The sequence below is a fragment of the Saccostrea cucullata genome, unplaced genomic scaffold, assembly GCF_032062105.1.
Source record: "Saccostrea cucullata isolate Sc308-1 unplaced genomic scaffold, CSIRO_AGI_Scuc_v1 ctg2822, whole genome shotgun sequence".
Classification (NCBI taxonomy): Eukaryota; Metazoa; Mollusca; class Bivalvia; order Ostreida; family Ostreidae; genus Saccostrea; species Saccostrea cuccullata.
The window spans coordinates 12,696-31,747 of record NW_026934858.1 but is presented as its reverse complement, the minus strand read 5'-3'; the positions used below and the strand labels follow the sequence as shown (position 1 = coordinate 31,747).

General features: G+C 35.3%; 1 protein-coding gene and 1 long non-coding RNA gene across 2 annotated transcripts; one reads left to right on the top strand and one right to left on the bottom strand.

Moving 5' to 3' along the window:
- Positions 1-1,200: 1,200 nt before the first annotated feature.
- LOC134241454 (uncharacterized) lies at positions 1,201-4,729 on the top strand. Its single transcript, XM_062723495.1, has 2 exons — positions 1,201-1,220; positions 2,460-4,729. The coding sequence occupies exon 2, from the start codon at positions 2,737-2,739 to the stop codon at positions 4,507-4,509; it is 1,773 nt and encodes a 590-aa protein (XP_062579479.1). The 5' UTR covers positions 1,201-1,220; positions 2,460-2,736; the 3' UTR covers positions 4,510-4,729.
- A 7,883-nt stretch (positions 4,730-12,612) lies between these two features.
- On the bottom strand, positions 12,613-18,469 carry LOC134241453 (uncharacterized). The gene is made up of 3 exons (XR_009986669.1): positions 18,047-18,469; positions 17,000-17,188; positions 12,613-13,292 (listed from the first exon to the last, which is right to left on the bottom strand). It is a non-coding gene; the product is annotated as an uncharacterized LOC134241453 (long non-coding RNA).
- Between the last annotated feature and the right edge of the window lie 583 nt (positions 18,470-19,052).

Below are 19,052 nucleotides of genomic sequence, written 5' to 3'. Positions count from 1 at the left end.
AGGCTGTCGCACAATTAATCTTCAATCGAAAATTATAAAACACAAGCCAATCTTTTTGGAAGGGACCATTCTTTATGGCTCTTAATGCATATAATTTCAAACGCATGTTTTACAGCAGCAGCAGAGACATTTCTCCACAACTTCGCTCAAATATCTGTTGTCCGCGACGCCATGACGTGACGTCACGGGCGCGTCCATTTACCCAAAAAGGAACAAATCTGCCCGAAATGCTAATCTAGATGATTGAGGTCATATGTGAAAAGAAACCAGAGACAAGTTAGTAGACATTCAAGAAAATTTAAAACGGGGAGGTACAAGTACTTGTACTCGTATCTAAATGTAATATCGTTGTCTCTAGTTAATTGTGTATGATTGTTTTTTTGTTCCTTTTGGGTAAATAGACCGCCCATGATGTCACGTCATGGCGTCGCGGACAACGGTTGCAATCCTTGTGTTATTATTATAGGTATTACGTATCTTTTTTATTTACCGAAAATTTTGGCAAAATTGATAAGTACGCGAACTCCTGTGTCTCGTTCAACCAGACCCTCGGCTGTCTCCGTAAATCTCCGACCACCCAGAGGGTCTGGTAAAGATACGTATTATCGTTTGTGACGCCAAAACGAGGCTTACCGAAATTCTGGTAAAGTTTTTGATTGGCTGAAAAGAACACACCTACAAGATTTAAACAAATACATGATAAATCAACAGAAAAATAACTTAAAGATGTGAAAGTTATATGTCTAAAAGTTAAAACCGTTAGAGAGGAATTGTTTACGATAATGCCCTTCAGTTATAGGTAAGCGTGTTTTATTATGTCTTGCAAATATTCTGTACGAAAGCAAAAGTGAAAGTAGTGTAGCCCTACCTGCGTAATAAACATTCCTTCGATTGATATTGTAATTTCTCGTTTGGTATCCCTAATTAAAGACCAATTTATTAATATAAAGTCACAATCAAGCAGAAGAAACGTCTTGAACGTTTGATTACAAAAAGGATTTTTAAAATGAAAACAAGATAGCGCCCTCTGACGGTTACAAACGCTTACGTGATTCTTTACCAGACTCTCTGCTGGTCGGAGTTCACGGAGACAGCCGAGCGTCTGGTTGAACGAGACTAATTAAAAGTATGATCTGTCCGAGAACTTCCGATGGGTTATTCCTGTTTTTCGACGAAGCTGAAGGTTATGATTTAGGAAGACCTGAATTTAAAAGGCTTAGGTAAGGAAATGGTGGTATGAAAAGCAGAACATTTTTATAAGAAAACCAGAATTCAAAAGAAATGTCTACATCATTAACGAAAATTGTTTGTTTGTTTTGTTTTTGCAGACATTTGCCATTGCCACGAATAAACATGAATATATGCAAATAAACAATAAATGCAACAGAAAATGGTAAAATCACCTTTAAAGAACGCAAATTGAGTCGCTAAAAAGTTTTAAAACATGGATTTCAATCGGTATCATTACAGTTTAACAGACAATTCATTTTGAAAAAGCCAAGAAAAAATATGGTCACCGTTTGTATAAGACAGTCGGTAAATCTAGTGCCCAGTGAGCCGATTCCCAACTGTCCCATAATTTGAATTTTTATGAATATCACGTTGCAAATTGTACAGGCTGGCTTGTTACACAACCTACATGTCAAGGTTAATGTTTTCTTGTTCTTTGATTTGTATTTCAACAGGTTACCGTTAATAATTGGGATCAATTGCACAAATGTTAAAATTTTTATTTTTGTTATGAATATCATTAATCCACATCAAAATACTTACAAAAGGATTAAAGGAATAACTTTTGGTTAACAAGTTTTTCTGTATGCACATTGTTTACGTGATTGATCCCTCGGAAGTTCATTAACTTCTCGTGATTAATCTTACAGTATAAACTGACTTTTTCTGTAGGGTTGCAGAAAAACTTGAGTGCCAAAATATATAAAATATTAAATAGCCAATGTAAAAATTTCATTTTATGCTTTTTCAAATAAGTTGTATCAAAATTACCAAGAATGAAGATGTGAATGGCACAGGTACCTGCAGATACAGTCTAATTAAAATTAGATGTTAGATCTGCTCGCAAACTCACTATACATAGTGACATCTAACAACATCCCAGACAGGGTCATGTCAGAGGTCAAATTCGGACTTATCCGCTTCAACAAATATATGATGATTTTGCAGGCAACAATTTGATTGGTTGATAGAATTTGACCTCTGATGTAACCCGGCCTCTATGGGATGTTATTAGATGTTAGTGTAGCTAGTATGCGAGCGGATCCAACATCTAATTTTAAGTAAATTGAATATTAATTGATGCAGATCGAGTTGACAATTACAACAACCCCTATATTTTCCTAGTTTGGAATTGATTTTCAAGGTCACAAGTGAACAATACTGTCTTCTATGTCTATGGTATATACCCGGTAGTACTATATACTCAAGTCCATCTTAATTTTTTTTAGCTTCAGCATGCTCAATTCATGAGGATAGTGGAGGATTAGAAGATAAGGGAAGATTGTTAAGAAGCTGGTGGAAAAGATAGAGGAAAGACTAGTGGAAAAGATAGAAGATAGGAGAGGATAGAAGAGAGAGTAGAACTTTAGAAGAAAGGAGAGGATAGTTAATAAGCTAGAAGATAAAGGATAGAAGAGAGGATAGTAAGAGGTTGCTGGAGAAGACACTTCTAATGCAGTACATCTTTGCTGGGAACTTAAACATCACTGCATCTTTCTTGGCAGCATGAATGATTCATCTCCAGCGAGTGACTATGCATGCGGCCTTTGTCATGTTAGCTGTGATGGCTATAAATGTGTGGGCTGTGACAAATGTGAAGAATGGTTTCACCAAAAGTGCGAGGAATTGTCCAATACTGATTTCTATTACTTGAAGAAATGCCCGCTGCCTTACATTTGTTCTAGATGTTGTGAGAACAATTCTGGGGCCTTTGACTATGATAAGTCTCTTGCCAGGTTAGAATCAGCTCTTCAGTCTGGGTGTTTTGAGATGGGAGTTAAGATCGAGTCGATTTTTATGCGTAAACAACCTAAACGTTTACCTTCAAAACAACCTTTCAAATATGAACCTTCCATGAGTATAGACCATTCAGCCTCGGATCTGGTTGGCAAGTCAGATTTTGTGCCTGTTTCAGTCCAAGGAAACGGGAATTGTTTATTTAATGCCATATCAATCGCTATACAGGGCAATGAAAAACTGGCATCGGAGATCAGGGCCCGGACTTGCCTTGAGATGTTTTATCACAAAGACTTCTACATAAATAGTCACAAGAGGGATAGAATGGCATACATATCTCCTTCATACGAGGAAGCCATTGGGAGCTGTGCTCAGAATTTCAAGTTCTCATGTGCATGGACTATTCATGCTGCTGCTACTGTAATATCGAGAGGCATCAAGTCTTTATACCCACCAGTACATGGCCTCCTTGACCCATCAGTTTCGATTTTGAACTGTGAATTCCTACCACGTGCTCTACAGGCCAAGTACACCATAAATATTCTATGGTGCAGCATGTTAAAAGATGACGATGGTAACTGGGTGACCAATCATTTTGTTCCCCTTTTGCCCCCTGCTCCAGAGAATGTAATTGATGTTGATCAATTACTAGATATTCCATCTTCTGAGGATCTTGCATCGCAAGATAACTCATTATCAATTAATCCTTCCAGAACTTCAGGTTTAGACCACCCTTATAGTAAATCCTCAGACGATGTTCCATCGCACAATGCAGATGAAAAGCATGACCAAAAGCAGCCACTGGTGTCCTCAACTAAAGCTTCCCGTTCAACCCATCATTATGGGAAAGCGAGAGCACAATTCTCGAAACCTACAAGTGAGACTGATGAGCTCTCAGCCGCGAACAGTGCTGATCAAAGTGGTGAACAAAACGAGTCCAGTGAAATTACTCCTGTCAGAATTGAAGCAGTTGGTCAAGTGGACAAGTCGTTTTTTGATTTTGAATGTTTACTAGAAATTTTCAAATCTTTCCCTGCATCGGAAGCACTTCCGTCAATTCCACCAGGAATAAAAAACAATGTCTATTTTATTGTTAAAAATGCTGCAAATATAGTAAGGGACAAAAGGTGTTTCTTCCCTGATGACTGTGGGACTTGGAGTAAAGGGAATACACCAAAAACTTACTTAATTCAACGAGAAACGGGGGAATACAGAACCATTGTTGTACGAAATAGACTGTTTCATATCCGGTCAAAATGTAAAGGCAAATATGTGTTCACTTTAATGGAACCGCAACCAGATCCTTCCAGAATTACGACACTAAATCGCTATTACACGGCCCTTAAATTGGACCCTAGTTACAGACGACGAATTACATGGATGAATTCGTCGAGTAGTAGTATTTTTGTCGTGGAGTATTTGGGCTTGTTCCCTGGGGTGGCCCCGCATGGAAATTCCAAGCGTAAAAAAGGATATGTGCGAGCTCCCTATGATGACAGCCATGTCATGGATGAAATGACAGACTTCTTAGAAGAAATTTAAAAACCATTTTGAATTCTGATGACAACTGTGAATTGAATGTGACTTTATGATCCTTGTAGGCTAAGACAGGTTCATCATAAGAAACACTATGCAGAAAAGATAATACATGTTGAGATCAGTCAGAAATTTGTTGTACATAGTTGTATATGTCTGAGCATGTTAAGAGGTGGCAATTGTCACTTTTTATCAATGTTTTACTGCATTAAATCTGTTATTTGTATCTTTTTATTTATCTTTACTAGAATTCAATGCCATTGCAGGGGCTGACAAATACATTTTTTGTCTATGCTAAAATATCCTTATATTATGAGTTTCAAAACATTTCATCAAACTTTTAAATAGTTACGTCTATATCAATTATATTGGACATTTCTGGTGTTGCACATGCGCGCTCTTGCAAGCATACGTGCATGCACATGCTTTCATGATAATTCTTATATATCAAGCTAAAGATCTCCCTAATGTTTGACTCTGTTCAAAATTTCAAAGGATTTTATCAAAAAACAAGAAAGATATTGAGGCTTTAGTTTCAGCCAATAAGAGCAAAGTGCACGTGCATGCGCGTGAGATCTTGCTATTTTGACCATGTCATCACGTCTATACTACTAATATATACTTATATTATGAGTTTCAAAGCATATAATCAAAAAGTAGAAAAGTTACGGGTATATCCATTATATTGGTCATTTCACGTGTTGCACGTGCGCGCTCTTGCACGCACATGCACGTAAAATGACCTTCGTTCCGCAAATCTACATAACATGCCTACTGACCCTAAAAAGGTTTCACCTTAGTCGGATGTGTAGTTTACAAGATCACTCGCGGAAAAGATTTTCCCAGGAAGAAGAAAAATAATAACTAGAAAGTCTGCTATTGCAAGCAATAGCATATGTCGCCCCGTTTCGGACAAGACTTTCATTTTTATCATCACTAAAACAATGGTCCATTAGCTAAGCTTTGACAACCATCCAGTCGTATGATCAGTTCTTTCCGTTAGAAACGGAAGACCTTAATTGGGTACATCCCACTCATTATTTTTAGAATCTGTAGGAGAAGAAAGTAGTGCAGGAAAAAAATTACAAGTCCAAAATTGCAGACTTGCATACAAGAAATTGGGCAGATGTACTGAACTGAGTCTCATACTTGTTAATTGGCAGTATCTTTCCTACCAAAAATGCTTGGCAAATATTATTTATTAAGAAGATCAGCCGAATTATTTTGTGTATTAAAACGCCAGTGAGAATTCAGAAAATTCCCTACTTTCACTTTAATTTGTAGAGGTTCTGCCGGAAAACGAATCTGACATGCCACAGTCAATTCAAGCATTTCTGCACTGTACAGGTCTGATGTTTCTTATGAGATGATAAATCATGTGAAAACTTTCTCAGTTTAGCGGAATCATGAACATTTTCGGCGAGATGAATGTTTTGTTTACAGTAGTGATCAAGGCTTAGCGCACCTGTATAGGAGCGGATCCAAAGATTTATGAATGAATAAAAACTATGGAAATAACGTACCAATTTTCTAATTTATTCTTGCACTATTTAATGAAATTAATAATATACAAGTAATAGATATACCAAAAAACGCGAAATGCTAATAAATGAAGTTGACAATCGTTATTTTTTATATAGAAAAAACAAAATAATTATAAAATCTAGAGACAAGACAGAAGAAGAATGACTGTTGGCAAACTATCAAATCACATCAGGAGAACTGAATTTTATGAATGAAACTTTTAAAACGTTACCTGTAAATTGTATATGTTATATCTGTGTATTCTACCTGGCAGTGCGCTTCAAAAAAGGGGGGGGGGTTGTCTTGAACATAGTACCTTACGTTTGAACGGTAAGGGCTAGGGCTTTCGTATTTCAAATATGTAATCCTTGTGAAAAGAACTTTTATTGGACACCAAGAACTTTGACCCTTTGACCTAGACCTTGGAGAACACATGTGTACATCTGAATCTTTTTTTCTGTTTCGTTTCTATGGCAACTGTGAGCGACTCATACAATTTTTTTAAAAGTAGAAATCACTTTGACACATTGCAAGGAATAAACACTGAAAGATTCAAAACGATTGCCTGCGTAGTTATTGAGAAAATCGAAATTAAAGAATTTTAACTTTCACCTGGTTTCCATGGCAATAATCGATTATTTGAAAATTTTAAATGCGAGTTGCATAACTACAGATACTAATCATTAAAATAAGAAAAGTTTTATGACGAACGTTTAAGGGACCAGAGAGAACACTCTCGGACAAAATTTGTCGCTTTTTACAGGTTTCCATGGCAACGGTAGACATATTGGAACTGAACAACCTCACTGCACAACTACAACCAGTGATCGTCCTTTGAGGAAAGTTTCAGGAAGATTGTCCCAGCCATCTCCGAGAAACAGCCTGGATAAAAAAAACATGCGTACAATATCAATATGTCGTCCCCGACTTCGTTCGGGGCGACATAATAACTCCTGAATTTTTCCCATCAATAACTCCTGAATTTTCCCCTTCAATTCGAGCATTTCTGCACTGTACAGGTCTGATGTTTCTTATGAGATGATAAATCATGTGAAAACTTTCTCAGTTTAGCGGAATCATGAACATTTTCGGCGAGATGAATGTTTTGTTTACAGTAGTGATCAAGGCTTAGCGCACCTGTATAGGAGCGGATCCAAAGATTTATGAATGAATAAAAACTATGGAAATAACGTACCAATTTTCTAATTTATTCTTGCACTATTTAATGAAATTAATAATATACAAGTAATAGATATACCAAAAAACGCGAAATGCTAATAAATGAAGTTGACAATCGTTATTTTTTATATAGAAAAAACAAAATAATTATAAAATCTAGAGACAAGACAGAAGAAGAATGACTGTTGGCAAACTATCAAATCACATCAGGAGAACTGAATTTTATGAATGAAACTTTTAAAACGTTACCTGTAAATTGTATATGTTATATCTGTGTATTCTACCTGGCAGTGCGCTTCAAAAAAGGGGGGGGGGTTGTCTTGAACATAGTACCTTACGTTTGAACGGTAAGGGCTAGGGCTTTCGTATTTCAAATATGTAATCCTTGTGAAAAGAACTTTTATTGGACACCAAGAACTTTGACCCTTTGACCTAGACCTTGGAGAACACATGTGTACATCTGAATCTTTTTTTCTGTTTCGTTTCTATGGCAACTGTGAGCGACTCATACAATTTTTTTAAAAGTAGAAATCACTTTGACACATTGCAAGGAATAAACACTGAAAGATTCAAAACGATTGCCTGCGTAGTTATTGAGAAAATCGAAATTAAAGAATTTTAACTTTCACCTGGTTTCCATGGCAATAATCGATTATTTGAAAATTTTAAATGCGAGTTGCATAACTACAGATACTAATCATTAAAATAAGAAAAGTTTTATGACGAACGTTTAAGGGACCAGAGAGAACACTCTCGGACAAAATTTGTCGCTTTTTACAGGTTTCCATGGCAACGGTAGACATATTGGAACTGAACAACCTCACTGCACAACTACAACCAGTGATCGTCCTTTGAGGAAAGTTTCAGGAAGATTGTCCCAGCCATCTCCGAGAAACAGCCTGGATAAAAAAAACATGCGTACAATATCAATATGTCGTCCCCGACTTCGTTCGGGGCGACATAATAACTCCTGAATTTTTCCCATCAATAACTCCTGAATTTTCCCCTTCAATTCGAGCATTTCTGCACTGTACAGGTCTGATGTTTCTTATGAGATGATAAATCATGTGAAAACTTTCTCAGTTTAGCGGAATCATGAACATTTTCGGCGAGATGAATGTTTTGTTTACAGTAGTGATCAAGGCTTAGCGCACCTGTATAGGAGCGGATCCAAAGATTTATGAATGAATAAAAACTATGGAAATAACGTACCAATTTTCTAATTTATTCTTGCACTATTTAATGAAATTAATAATATACAAGTAATAGATATACCAAAAAACGCGAAATGCTAATAAATGAAGTTGACAATCGTTATTTTTTATATAGAAAAAACAAAATAATTATAAAATCTAGAGACAAGACAGAAGAAGAATGACTGTTGGCAAACTATCAAATCACATCAGGAGAACTGAATTTTATGAATGAAACTTTTAAAACGTTACCTGTAAATTGTATATGTTATATCTGTGTATTCTACCTGGCAGTGCGCTTCAAAAAAGGGGGGGGGGGGTTGTCTTGAACATAGTACCTTACGTTTGAACGGTAAGGGCTAGGGCTTTCGTATTTCAAATATGTAATCCTTGTGAAAAGAACTTTTATTGGACACCAAGAACTTTGACCCTTTGACCTAGACCTTGGAGAACACATGTGTACATCTGAATCTTTTTTTCTGTTTCGTTTCTATGGCAACTGTGAGCGACTCATTACAATTTTTTTAAAAGTAGAAATCACTTTGACGCATTGCAAGGAATAAACACTGAAAGTTTCAAAACGATTGCCTGCGTAGTTATTGAGAAAATCGAAATTAAAGAATTTTAACTTTCACCTGGTTTCCATGGCAATAATCGATTATTTGAAAATTTTAAATGCGAGTTGCATAACTACAGATACTAATCATTAAAATAAGAAAAGTTTTATGACGAACGTTTAAGGGACCAGAGAGAACACTCTCGGACAAAATTTGTCGCTTTTTACAGGTTTCCATGGCAACGGTAGACATATTGGAACTGAACAACCTCACTGCACAACTACAACCAGTGATCGTCCTTTGAGGAAAGTTTCAGGAAGATTGTCCCAGCCATCTCCGAGAAACAGCCTGGATAAAAAAAACATGCGTACAATATCAATATGTCGTCCCCGACTTCGTTCGGGGCGACATAATAACTAGAGCAAAGCTCGTTGCAAAGCAACGAGTGGGTCTTCCTTCCTAGCGATAAGCAAAAGATTCAATGTTTCTGTCTAGATTGTCAACTTGGCTAACATTCTCTTTTTCGACTTGTCTCAAAAACCCTTACTTGAATTCTTTAATTTGGTGTGAGCATGAGGTCTAAAGGGTACTCTCTCTAACAGCATTCTTGAAATCGTATACACAACAGTTTAACTTCCAATATTACGACTTTTGACACCACCACTTTCCCAATTTTTAACCTATACTAAGGCGCATCTGTGGAAAGTGGGGGGGCTAAACCTACGAAGATACGTTCAATGTCTATACTAAGTATATATTTGGAAAAAAAGTGGGGGGGCTAAGCCCCCCCTAGCCCCCCCCGGTTCCGACGCCTATGTTATGTTTGTGAAACGTGTCATACTACAGAAACATAAGTGTTTTGCTACATTACCATCTTAAAAATGGCTTTAAAATCATTTAATATACAATATAACTAGGTAAATAAAATAAACAAATTATATAATAATTCAAAAAATCCAAATGTATTTACAATAATGATGAACAATCTTCATTAGTTGCAATCAGTAAGTAGAACAATACTTTTATAATAAACGCACAGAAATGTGTTGTGTATGTTTCGAATTTGAAGCTTTCCATTAGCAACTGGTGGTACCTCAATAGGAGTGTAAAATTCTCTGAAAGGTATATTATGAACATATTACATATGGCTGTGTATTCTTTTTTAGCGGCTTTGGCGGAATGCAGCAATCACTAAATCAAGTACAAAGCTAAAGTCTTGTACATAAACATAAATAAGAATATCTACGCTAACTTATTCAAAAGTCAATTTCCACCAAATATTGTACAAGCTAAATATAATACATTTACAGTATTAAAGAAACAAATCTCTTTGAAGGTATTGCCCTGCATAAGAACAATTTGAATCCCCTACACTAAGGATGCTCTGTGCCAAGTTTCACTTTGGTTCTGGAAAATGATATTGTGAAATTTTAGACAATGATGATAATGGATAAAATTATGTTTTTAAAAAAATTACTGGTTCCTTAGCTCAGATGGGCTAATAAGTATGCAACAGGCACAGTTTTGGAGTTGACAATGAAATGCAACTGGACATCTCTTCAATCTTGTTTTAGAAAACTACATGTACATGCCCTATGTACTGAATTCCTTGGAATCATACACATGTTTATGCCTTGAATTAGTTGTATGTGCCAAAACAACAATTTTTTTTTACATTACCGTATTTGGCGGAATATAATACACACTTTTTTACTAAAATAAATTTCTGTAAGAAAGGAGTGCGTACTTTACATGAAAATGGGATTTTCATGTTTTTCTTTCAGGTGAAACATGGCTATCATGTGTACATACCGTAGTATTACCTATAGAGACATGTGCAATTTCTTTTGTTTATCGCCATATTTTAATACACATGTATAAACTTCAAAATTTATTGTTGGTAAGTATGCTTGTTAAAAATGTCATTTTCATAACCTTTTGATAATATAATGACATGAAAAAGCAAGTTAAAATTAATTTGAGCTGCATGTTTATTGCCTTCCCGACTCTCCGTGTAGGCCGCCATTACCGATGTTATTTTTAGACGTTCACTCCTTCCGTAATAATCAGACAAAGCAATGTCTTTTTTTTTTAATGAAATTCAATAATAAAAAAATAGTTTAGGTTGTAAATAACTCAGTGAAAATTCACTACAACATAAACACCCTCTCTACGTACATTGTACCAATGAAAGGAAGCCAATGTTTTAAACACGTGCGCTGGTCACTTGATAATTATCTCCCAACACCCCTCCAGGCAATTAATTGTCTACCAACTCCAAAGCAACGTTTTTACAGTTAGAGCACTGATTTTTTACTGTCCTTATAATTTGCTTTGATAAGAAATATTTTCTTTGTTAAAAATCGGGACGGTTTATGACCAGCTTTGGTATATACTGTACTGTGTCAGCGGCTGAGCGCAGATTAAACAATTACCATAATTGGGGGAATACAATACGCACTTTTTTCCTAAAATAAATTTCTGTGAGAAAGGGATGTGTATTTTACATCACAATGGGATTTTGACAAGTTTTTCTTTCAGGTGAAACACGGCTATCATATGTACATACCGTAGTATTACCTAGAGACATATGCAATTTCTTTTGTTAATTGCCATATTTTAAACTTCGGAAAGTTATTGTTGGAAGATATGCTTCTTAAAAATGTCACTTTCATTATCTTTTTATGCCCAAATAACATTAAAAAGTAAGTTAAAAGTAATTTGAGCTGCATGTTGATTGTCTCCGAGGAGGCCACCATTACCGATGTTATTTTTAGACGTTCACTCATAGCTATGTCACGTGCTTCCGGAATGATAGTGCACATGCACCTTATCTGCCAGACAAAGTAATAAATCATTTTTTAATGAAATACAATAAAATAAATATTAATTTTAGGCTTAAAATAACTCAGTTATAATCTGCAACAATATAAACACCCCTCCATGGATACGTCCCAATGAAAGGAAACCAGTGCGCTGGTCAAATGATAATTACCTATCAACATCCCTCGGGGCAATTAATTGTCTACCGACTCCAAAGCAATGTTTTTACAGTTAGAGCACTGATTATTTACTGCCATGTTAATTGCTGTGATTATTTTCTTTGTTAAAAATTGGGGGTTGGTTTATGACCTTTCGTATGTGTGAGCATGGTGAGCATGTGTTGATTACAGCACTTAAAACAATTAAACAGTTGCTAAATGTAATTTTACCTTATCTTATACTTATCGGCCTCTTGTTTAAATAATTGAGAGTTGAGAAATGAAATATAAATTATGCTAAAACTTTTAATAAAAGTGGTATCTTTTAGAAAATAAGATATCCGTGAAGATTCAGAAGAGGAAAATCGTAGTCTTCTTAAAGAAATAAATACTTTGATGTTTCAATTTCGTTTCCTGTTAAAATATTGTAAGATAATTTTAAGCATGATTATCTAGAACCAAAATTAAATATGACAACTGATAAAACTTTCTACAATATCTTGTTGAAATAAAAATTATTTCATCTGAGAATATGGCGGCGCATAATTTCAAAATCACCGTAACTATTCTTTAAAAAAATCTGTTAATACTTTTACGCAACATTATCTTGTGCTTTGTTGAAATAAATGAATAAATAATTTTCTCCAGATCATCGCGATAATGAATGTCAGGATTAAGAGAAAGTTATAAAGTGTGTATTTTTAAAAAAGTGTGTTCAGTAAATTTTTTGACACCTAATCCTCGCGCCGATTTTCGTAACAAATTACTGTGATTTTCATAGTTCAGAACATCGCTTTGTAAATTTTTCTGTTGCGTATAATACATCCGAACTGCGTTTTTTCCCCAGTTTCAGACTCAAAAAGGGGGGTGCGTATTTTACATAAATGCGTATTATATTCGGCCAAATACGGTATACTGTAAAAAATACACATACATGTATTACAAGATCTTATATTCCTGCTGAAGACAGAGGATCTATCTTAATCATTAGAATAAGTAAGTCTAAACTTTGAAAGGGAAGACCTTAATAAAGAGGTCAACATGCTACACAAACAAAATATTATTATATTTAAAAATAACATTTATTCCAATGTAATTACTGGTACATGTATTTCTGTTACAAAAACTATTTCACTTGAAAAACTGAGAGCAATTGATATGTTCATATTTGTGGATTTATGTTGTCAAATCAAAATTTAAAAATGATACACAGTGTGTTTAAAAATTGTCTTCACAAACCAAAACTTGACTTATTTTCACTATGCTGTTTATTCCATGTCACATCCAAACAGATGATCTTCTGGCAAATCATGGTCATGCTTGGTATCAAAATTCAGTATTCAGATGAGTCACACCTATCCAAAAGAAATTGAAATTTTTTAATTTATAATTCTTTTACTAATAAAAAGTGCAATTCATGAGATAATAAATTAGATTATCAAATTGAGAGATAAGATATTGTCACATTTTCTGTGTATAATTTGTAAATTTTAATGTACTCTTTCATCAATTAAAAGAAGTTTACACCAATTAAGGCAGTCATTTATGCTATCCCCTAACTAGAAAACTAACCAGTCAGCAAGGGCCCCGCCATGGGGTAGAATTAATAGGGTGCAGCTTACAGAATGATAAAAAAATGTACGAAGAATAAGCAACAGCAACTGTATTCTTAAAATTTCAAGATAATTCCTGAATATTCAAAAACTGAAAATAATATCCTTGTATTTACATTAGGCAGTAAAAAACAACTTAACATTGAATGTATATTTAAACAATTATCATGATTATGAAGCATGTGTTATATAAAATGCCAGCCTTCAATGAATGCAAATACATGTATCATGAAGGCTTGACCTTAACTTCAAACAAACAGCAGTTGCAGACAAGGGGTTTCATTAATCTTAAAGTGACAGATAAAGATAAGCCTACTGAATTTTCTGCAGCAGGCTAGATAATTAATCCCAAGGGATTAATTGTACCTCTCTCATCATTTTCTTCTTAAGTTACAATAAGAACTTTTTCAGTATTAATGATAAAATGGTGTTTTTATACAACTATCCTAAAAATTAATAATATTCTTGAATTAACATAAAGTGAAAAAAAGTAAATCAAAAAATCTTCTTTAATCTATTTCTTGTTATTAGAATTCAAAGAAATCATAACTTTTAAACAAAAATAAATTATAAATATTTATATTTAAATCCACATTTCAGAGTGTTCATAGCATTTCAAATTGACTTAACTTCAAAACAAACTTCATTTGCAGACAGAGGTGGTAATTCATCTCAATTTGACAGATAAAGATAATGCTCTGGATTTTCTTCAGGAGGAAAGCTAATTAATCCCAAGGGACTCATAGAAGCATTCAGTTTACAATGGCAACATCTTCAGCAGTTATCTCTCTTTGCCACTGCTTTTGTATATAAAGTTAAGGAATCTACCCCACCACCCCAGCTCCAAACCAGGGGACATAGAGAACCAAACTTAGCATCAAAATATGTATTTCTGCCTACTGAACTACCATACCAAATTTGTACTTGATTGGGCAACCATAAAAAAAGTTGCCCATTCATTCTTATGCATAGTTAAGGAATCTACCCCACCACCCCAGCTCCAAACCAGAAGACATAGAGAAGCAAACTTAGCATCAAAATATGTATTTCTGCCTACTGAACTACCATACCAAATTTGAACTTGATTGGGCAACTATAAAAAAAGTTATTAGAAAAAAACAGAAAATTTGTGGACGGAAGAGTGACAGACGGACAGACAGACAGACAGCTGGACAGACGGACGGACAGACAGAGTGATTACTATAGGGCACCCGCAAATCCTTGCGGGGCCCTAATAAGACAACATACAAGTGCAAAGTAATCATGCACTAGTGGGTTTAGAATAATGTGCTAGAGTATTTATGACAACATACTAGCACGAGGTGACAATGTGCTAGCATGTACGTCAGTGATAATATGCCAGCACACTGAATCCAACATGCAGTGAAGCTAACACTCAACAGATTGTTTAGAGTTGTGTTTGCATGATATTTTGTTTTGTGTAAACACAGCAGCGTGTTGTTTAAAGCTGCATTGGAGTGGCAGTCTGTTGAAATTAACATGCTAACACACTGCAACTTCACATCATTGGAACACCATAATTTTAAAACTCGCAAACCAATATCTTATGATTACTAACTACGTAATTGCAACTGTAAATGCTGATTTCATGGTGACAATAATACCGGTAATTCACTGTATACCTGAGAACTGATCAATTATAATAAGGCGTGTCCAGATAGGGCCACTTGCTAAAGCTCAATAGCACTTTCATAAAAGCGTGCCATCTTACCGACACAAAAGACGCCATTAGGCTATCACACAGCTCGCCATCACAACACTGAAAAACACTTTCGCACTAACACAAGTTCGCACCACACGCTGTCACACTAACACACAACACACTGTCACGCTAATACAATTTCACACAACAAAATATCAGGCTAACACGAGTTCACACAACACACTATCATGCTAACACAAATTCACAAACACGCTGTCTCACTAACACAAGTTCACACAACACGCTGTCTTGCTAACACAAGTTTTACACAACACACAGTCTCGCTAATACGAGTTCATACAACGCACTGTCTAGCTAACACAAGTACATGCAACACACTGTCACGCTTAGATGAATTCACACAACACACTGTCACGCTAACATGAGTTTACACAACACGCAGTCTCACTAACACGAGTTTACACAATACACTGTCACGCTAACACGAGTTTACACAATACACTGTCACGCTAACATAAAGTCACAAAACAGGCTGTCTCACTATTCACTAACACAAGTTCGCACCAAATGCTGTTGCGATAACACACTGTCATCCTAATACCATTTCACACAACACACTGTCATTCTAATACCATTTCACACAACACACTGTCAGGCTAACACGAGTTCACACAACACACTGTCACACTAACACGAATTCACAAAACAGGCTGTCTCACTATTCACTAACACAAGTTCGCACCAAACACTGTTGCGATAACACACTGTCATCCTAATACCATTTCACACAACACACTGTCATCCTAATACCATTTCACACAACACACTGTCAGGCTAACACGAGTTCACACAACACACTGTCACGCTAACACAAATTCAAAAAACATGCAATATCGCTAACAAGAGTTCACATAACACGCAGTCTGGCTAACACGAGTTCACACAATATGCAATCTCGCTAACATGAGTTCACACAACACACTATCTCTCTAACACCAGTTCACACGACAAATTTTCAGGATAACAAGTTCACACAACACACTGTCACGCTAACACGAATTCACACAACATGCTGTCTCGTTAATAAGAGTTCACACAACACGCTGTCTCGCTAATATGAGTTTACGCAACACGCAGTCTCGCTAACACGAGTTTACACAACACGCAGTCTCACTAACACGAGTTTACACAACACGAAGTCTCGCTAATACGAGTTCAATCAACACTCTGTCTAGCTAACACGAGTTTACACAACACACTGTCACACTTACACTTTATACACGATTTCACACAACACGCTGTCCCGCTAACACGAGTTTACGCAACACATCGTCAAGCTAACAAGAATTCACACAACCCACTGTCAGGCTAACACAATTAAGTTCACAAAACACACTGCCTTGCTAACACAAATTCATACAACACACTGTCTCGCTAACACAAATTCACACAACACACTCACATTGCTGAGTTTAAAGTAAAGGTCTACCCTAATTTGAAGAGGTTTAACACTAACATATCTTTATATTAGTAAAGAGCTTCAAATTTAAGACAAAAACATTTATGCAGTAATGTTCCTTAACATGCATCTGGCATATAAAATGAATGAGACCTTAAAAACCTCACAGTACATGTTTACTTAGCTAAGTAAAGGTCTAAATTGATGCTATTCAACAATATATATCAACATCTCTAAGTATGTGAATGAGTGAAATTCTCAAATAAATATTATAAATCAAAGTATCAATAAGAAGCTGAACCTTACGTCGCAGGTTCCAATCCCATTGCTAAATGCTTTAGACAGGTTACTCCTATGAGACTGCATAAACCAAGATTCTGTGTCACGGTAGGTGTTAGCACAAAATGGATCTCATACTTCTTAAAGGCAGTAAGTGCTGAGTACAAGTCTATATTTGCAGCTAATACCATCCCAAGTGGTGGCACCATGAAATGACTGAAAAATGTATGATTAAGGCAAATAAACAAACATTAAACAATTACAGCAGTCTTACCAAACAAAAAAGCAAACTTTCTATTATTACAATTTTTTTAAACAAATTTCTTTTGCAATTTAACTGAGCAATATTTGTCCTTTTTTGTCAGTAAAGTATGATATTAAATAATTTAGACTTTTTGAGAACATCTATTTAAAGCGAGTCCAGACAGCAGCACAAATCCCTGCCCATAATGCGAGCTCTTATGATAAGACCTTGGCAAAAGAAGATTGTGACTTGCACATTGCTCCACACAATTTTTCCGCAGTATACTTTGGACCCACAGTGCTTAGCTTCTTTAAAATGTTTAAGCTACATTCAAAATTCATTTCTATTTAATTTGAATTAGCTATCCTTACTCATGTTCACATGGAGCTAATGGGAAGTAATTTAACGAGCAGTGAATTCATTCGAATTAAACATTTGAATAAACTCTCAGTGTGAACACTGAGCATGGATGCACCAAATGTCAAATGCGGCTTGACAAGCACAATCTAAATTAAAACTAAATAAGTATCTGCCCTCACCCTTACAGTCACACTGTCAATATATAATTAGTTGAATATATTCTGTAACATTAAGTGCAGTTTGAATTATAGAGTATGATCACTATGATAGATAGTAGGACTGTTGAAATTACATCCTCAAATTTAAAAAAAATAAAATATAAAGCTGTGGGGATTTACAAGGTAAACAGAGAGCGTCTGAACTGTAAAACAGATAATATATCGGTGTGTCTGTGTATTTCTAATAACATCAATGTATGTCACTGTCATGTAATCAGTAGTGTAAATTTTAAGTAATAAAAATATTCTAACCTTCATTCCAATGGTCCAAGCCAATCATACATTAAAATGTCGCCGTCAGCTCTTTCATCACTCGATACAATTATCACTGGGGAATCCGAAGCAGAGTCAAGAGTGTTCATCCTTGTTAATGTGACAGTCAGAATTTCCTCGTAAACAATTCACACAAGATTCTTAGAATATATGAATAGGGATAATTCTGCTTAGAATAATGTTCCAGAGAAGTGACAAAGTACTTCGTAGCTGCAGATTAAATGAGTGTACATGTCTACAAACGGATTCTTTGTGAGAAAATGTTCAACTTCACAAATCATTCTATTTTCAGTTTGTAAACCATGGCAAACATGTGGCCGACGTCGACTCGAAGGGGCACACTAAAAACGGGATATACTAGAGACCTGATATTTACCTGACGTTTTAATTTATAATAAAATGGTAATATTGAGTATTTTAAATTACTTATGTACAGACTTTATGACTTCGAGGCATATGCTATACAAAAATTCAATTGTTTGGAACATTTACAGACAAATTTGAATCAGGTCAAATCAGTGTTTAGTACATCGCGTCTTTAGTACCTTCCTATTTCCCACAATGCCGCGCGTTGTTTACAAACAAGCGCGAAAAAATCCTCCAAACTAGGTTCTAATTATTGTTGTGTACATCATCACATTTTAAAATTATTTGAATAAAAAGAAAACAAAGAAACACCGAATCAAAACTATATCTTTTAGATGCATCAACTAAAAATGTGCACATGTATGCAGTAAAGGCTTGGCTGGCTATAGTAGACAACTTGTTCCTGAAAGGTTTCTCACATACATGTACTTGTTTTATTAAAAAAACAATTAAATATAGCTGGAAGTTTATTTCTTTTTATATCAAATGACAAGACTTTATAAGTTCGAAATTATTTCAGTCAAACTTTTTCATAATATACCAATATTTTTAGCTATCAGAAAAAAGCGTGTATGAGCTATTAACCCCTAATTATAGGGGCCAGCCCCTTTTCGTTAAT

What these genes read in the sequence shown, in the direction of transcription:
- LOC134241454 (XM_062723495.1), top strand. Translation starts at nt 2,737, where the DNA reads ATGAATGATTCATCTCCAGCGAGTGACTATGCATGCGGCCTTTGTCAT.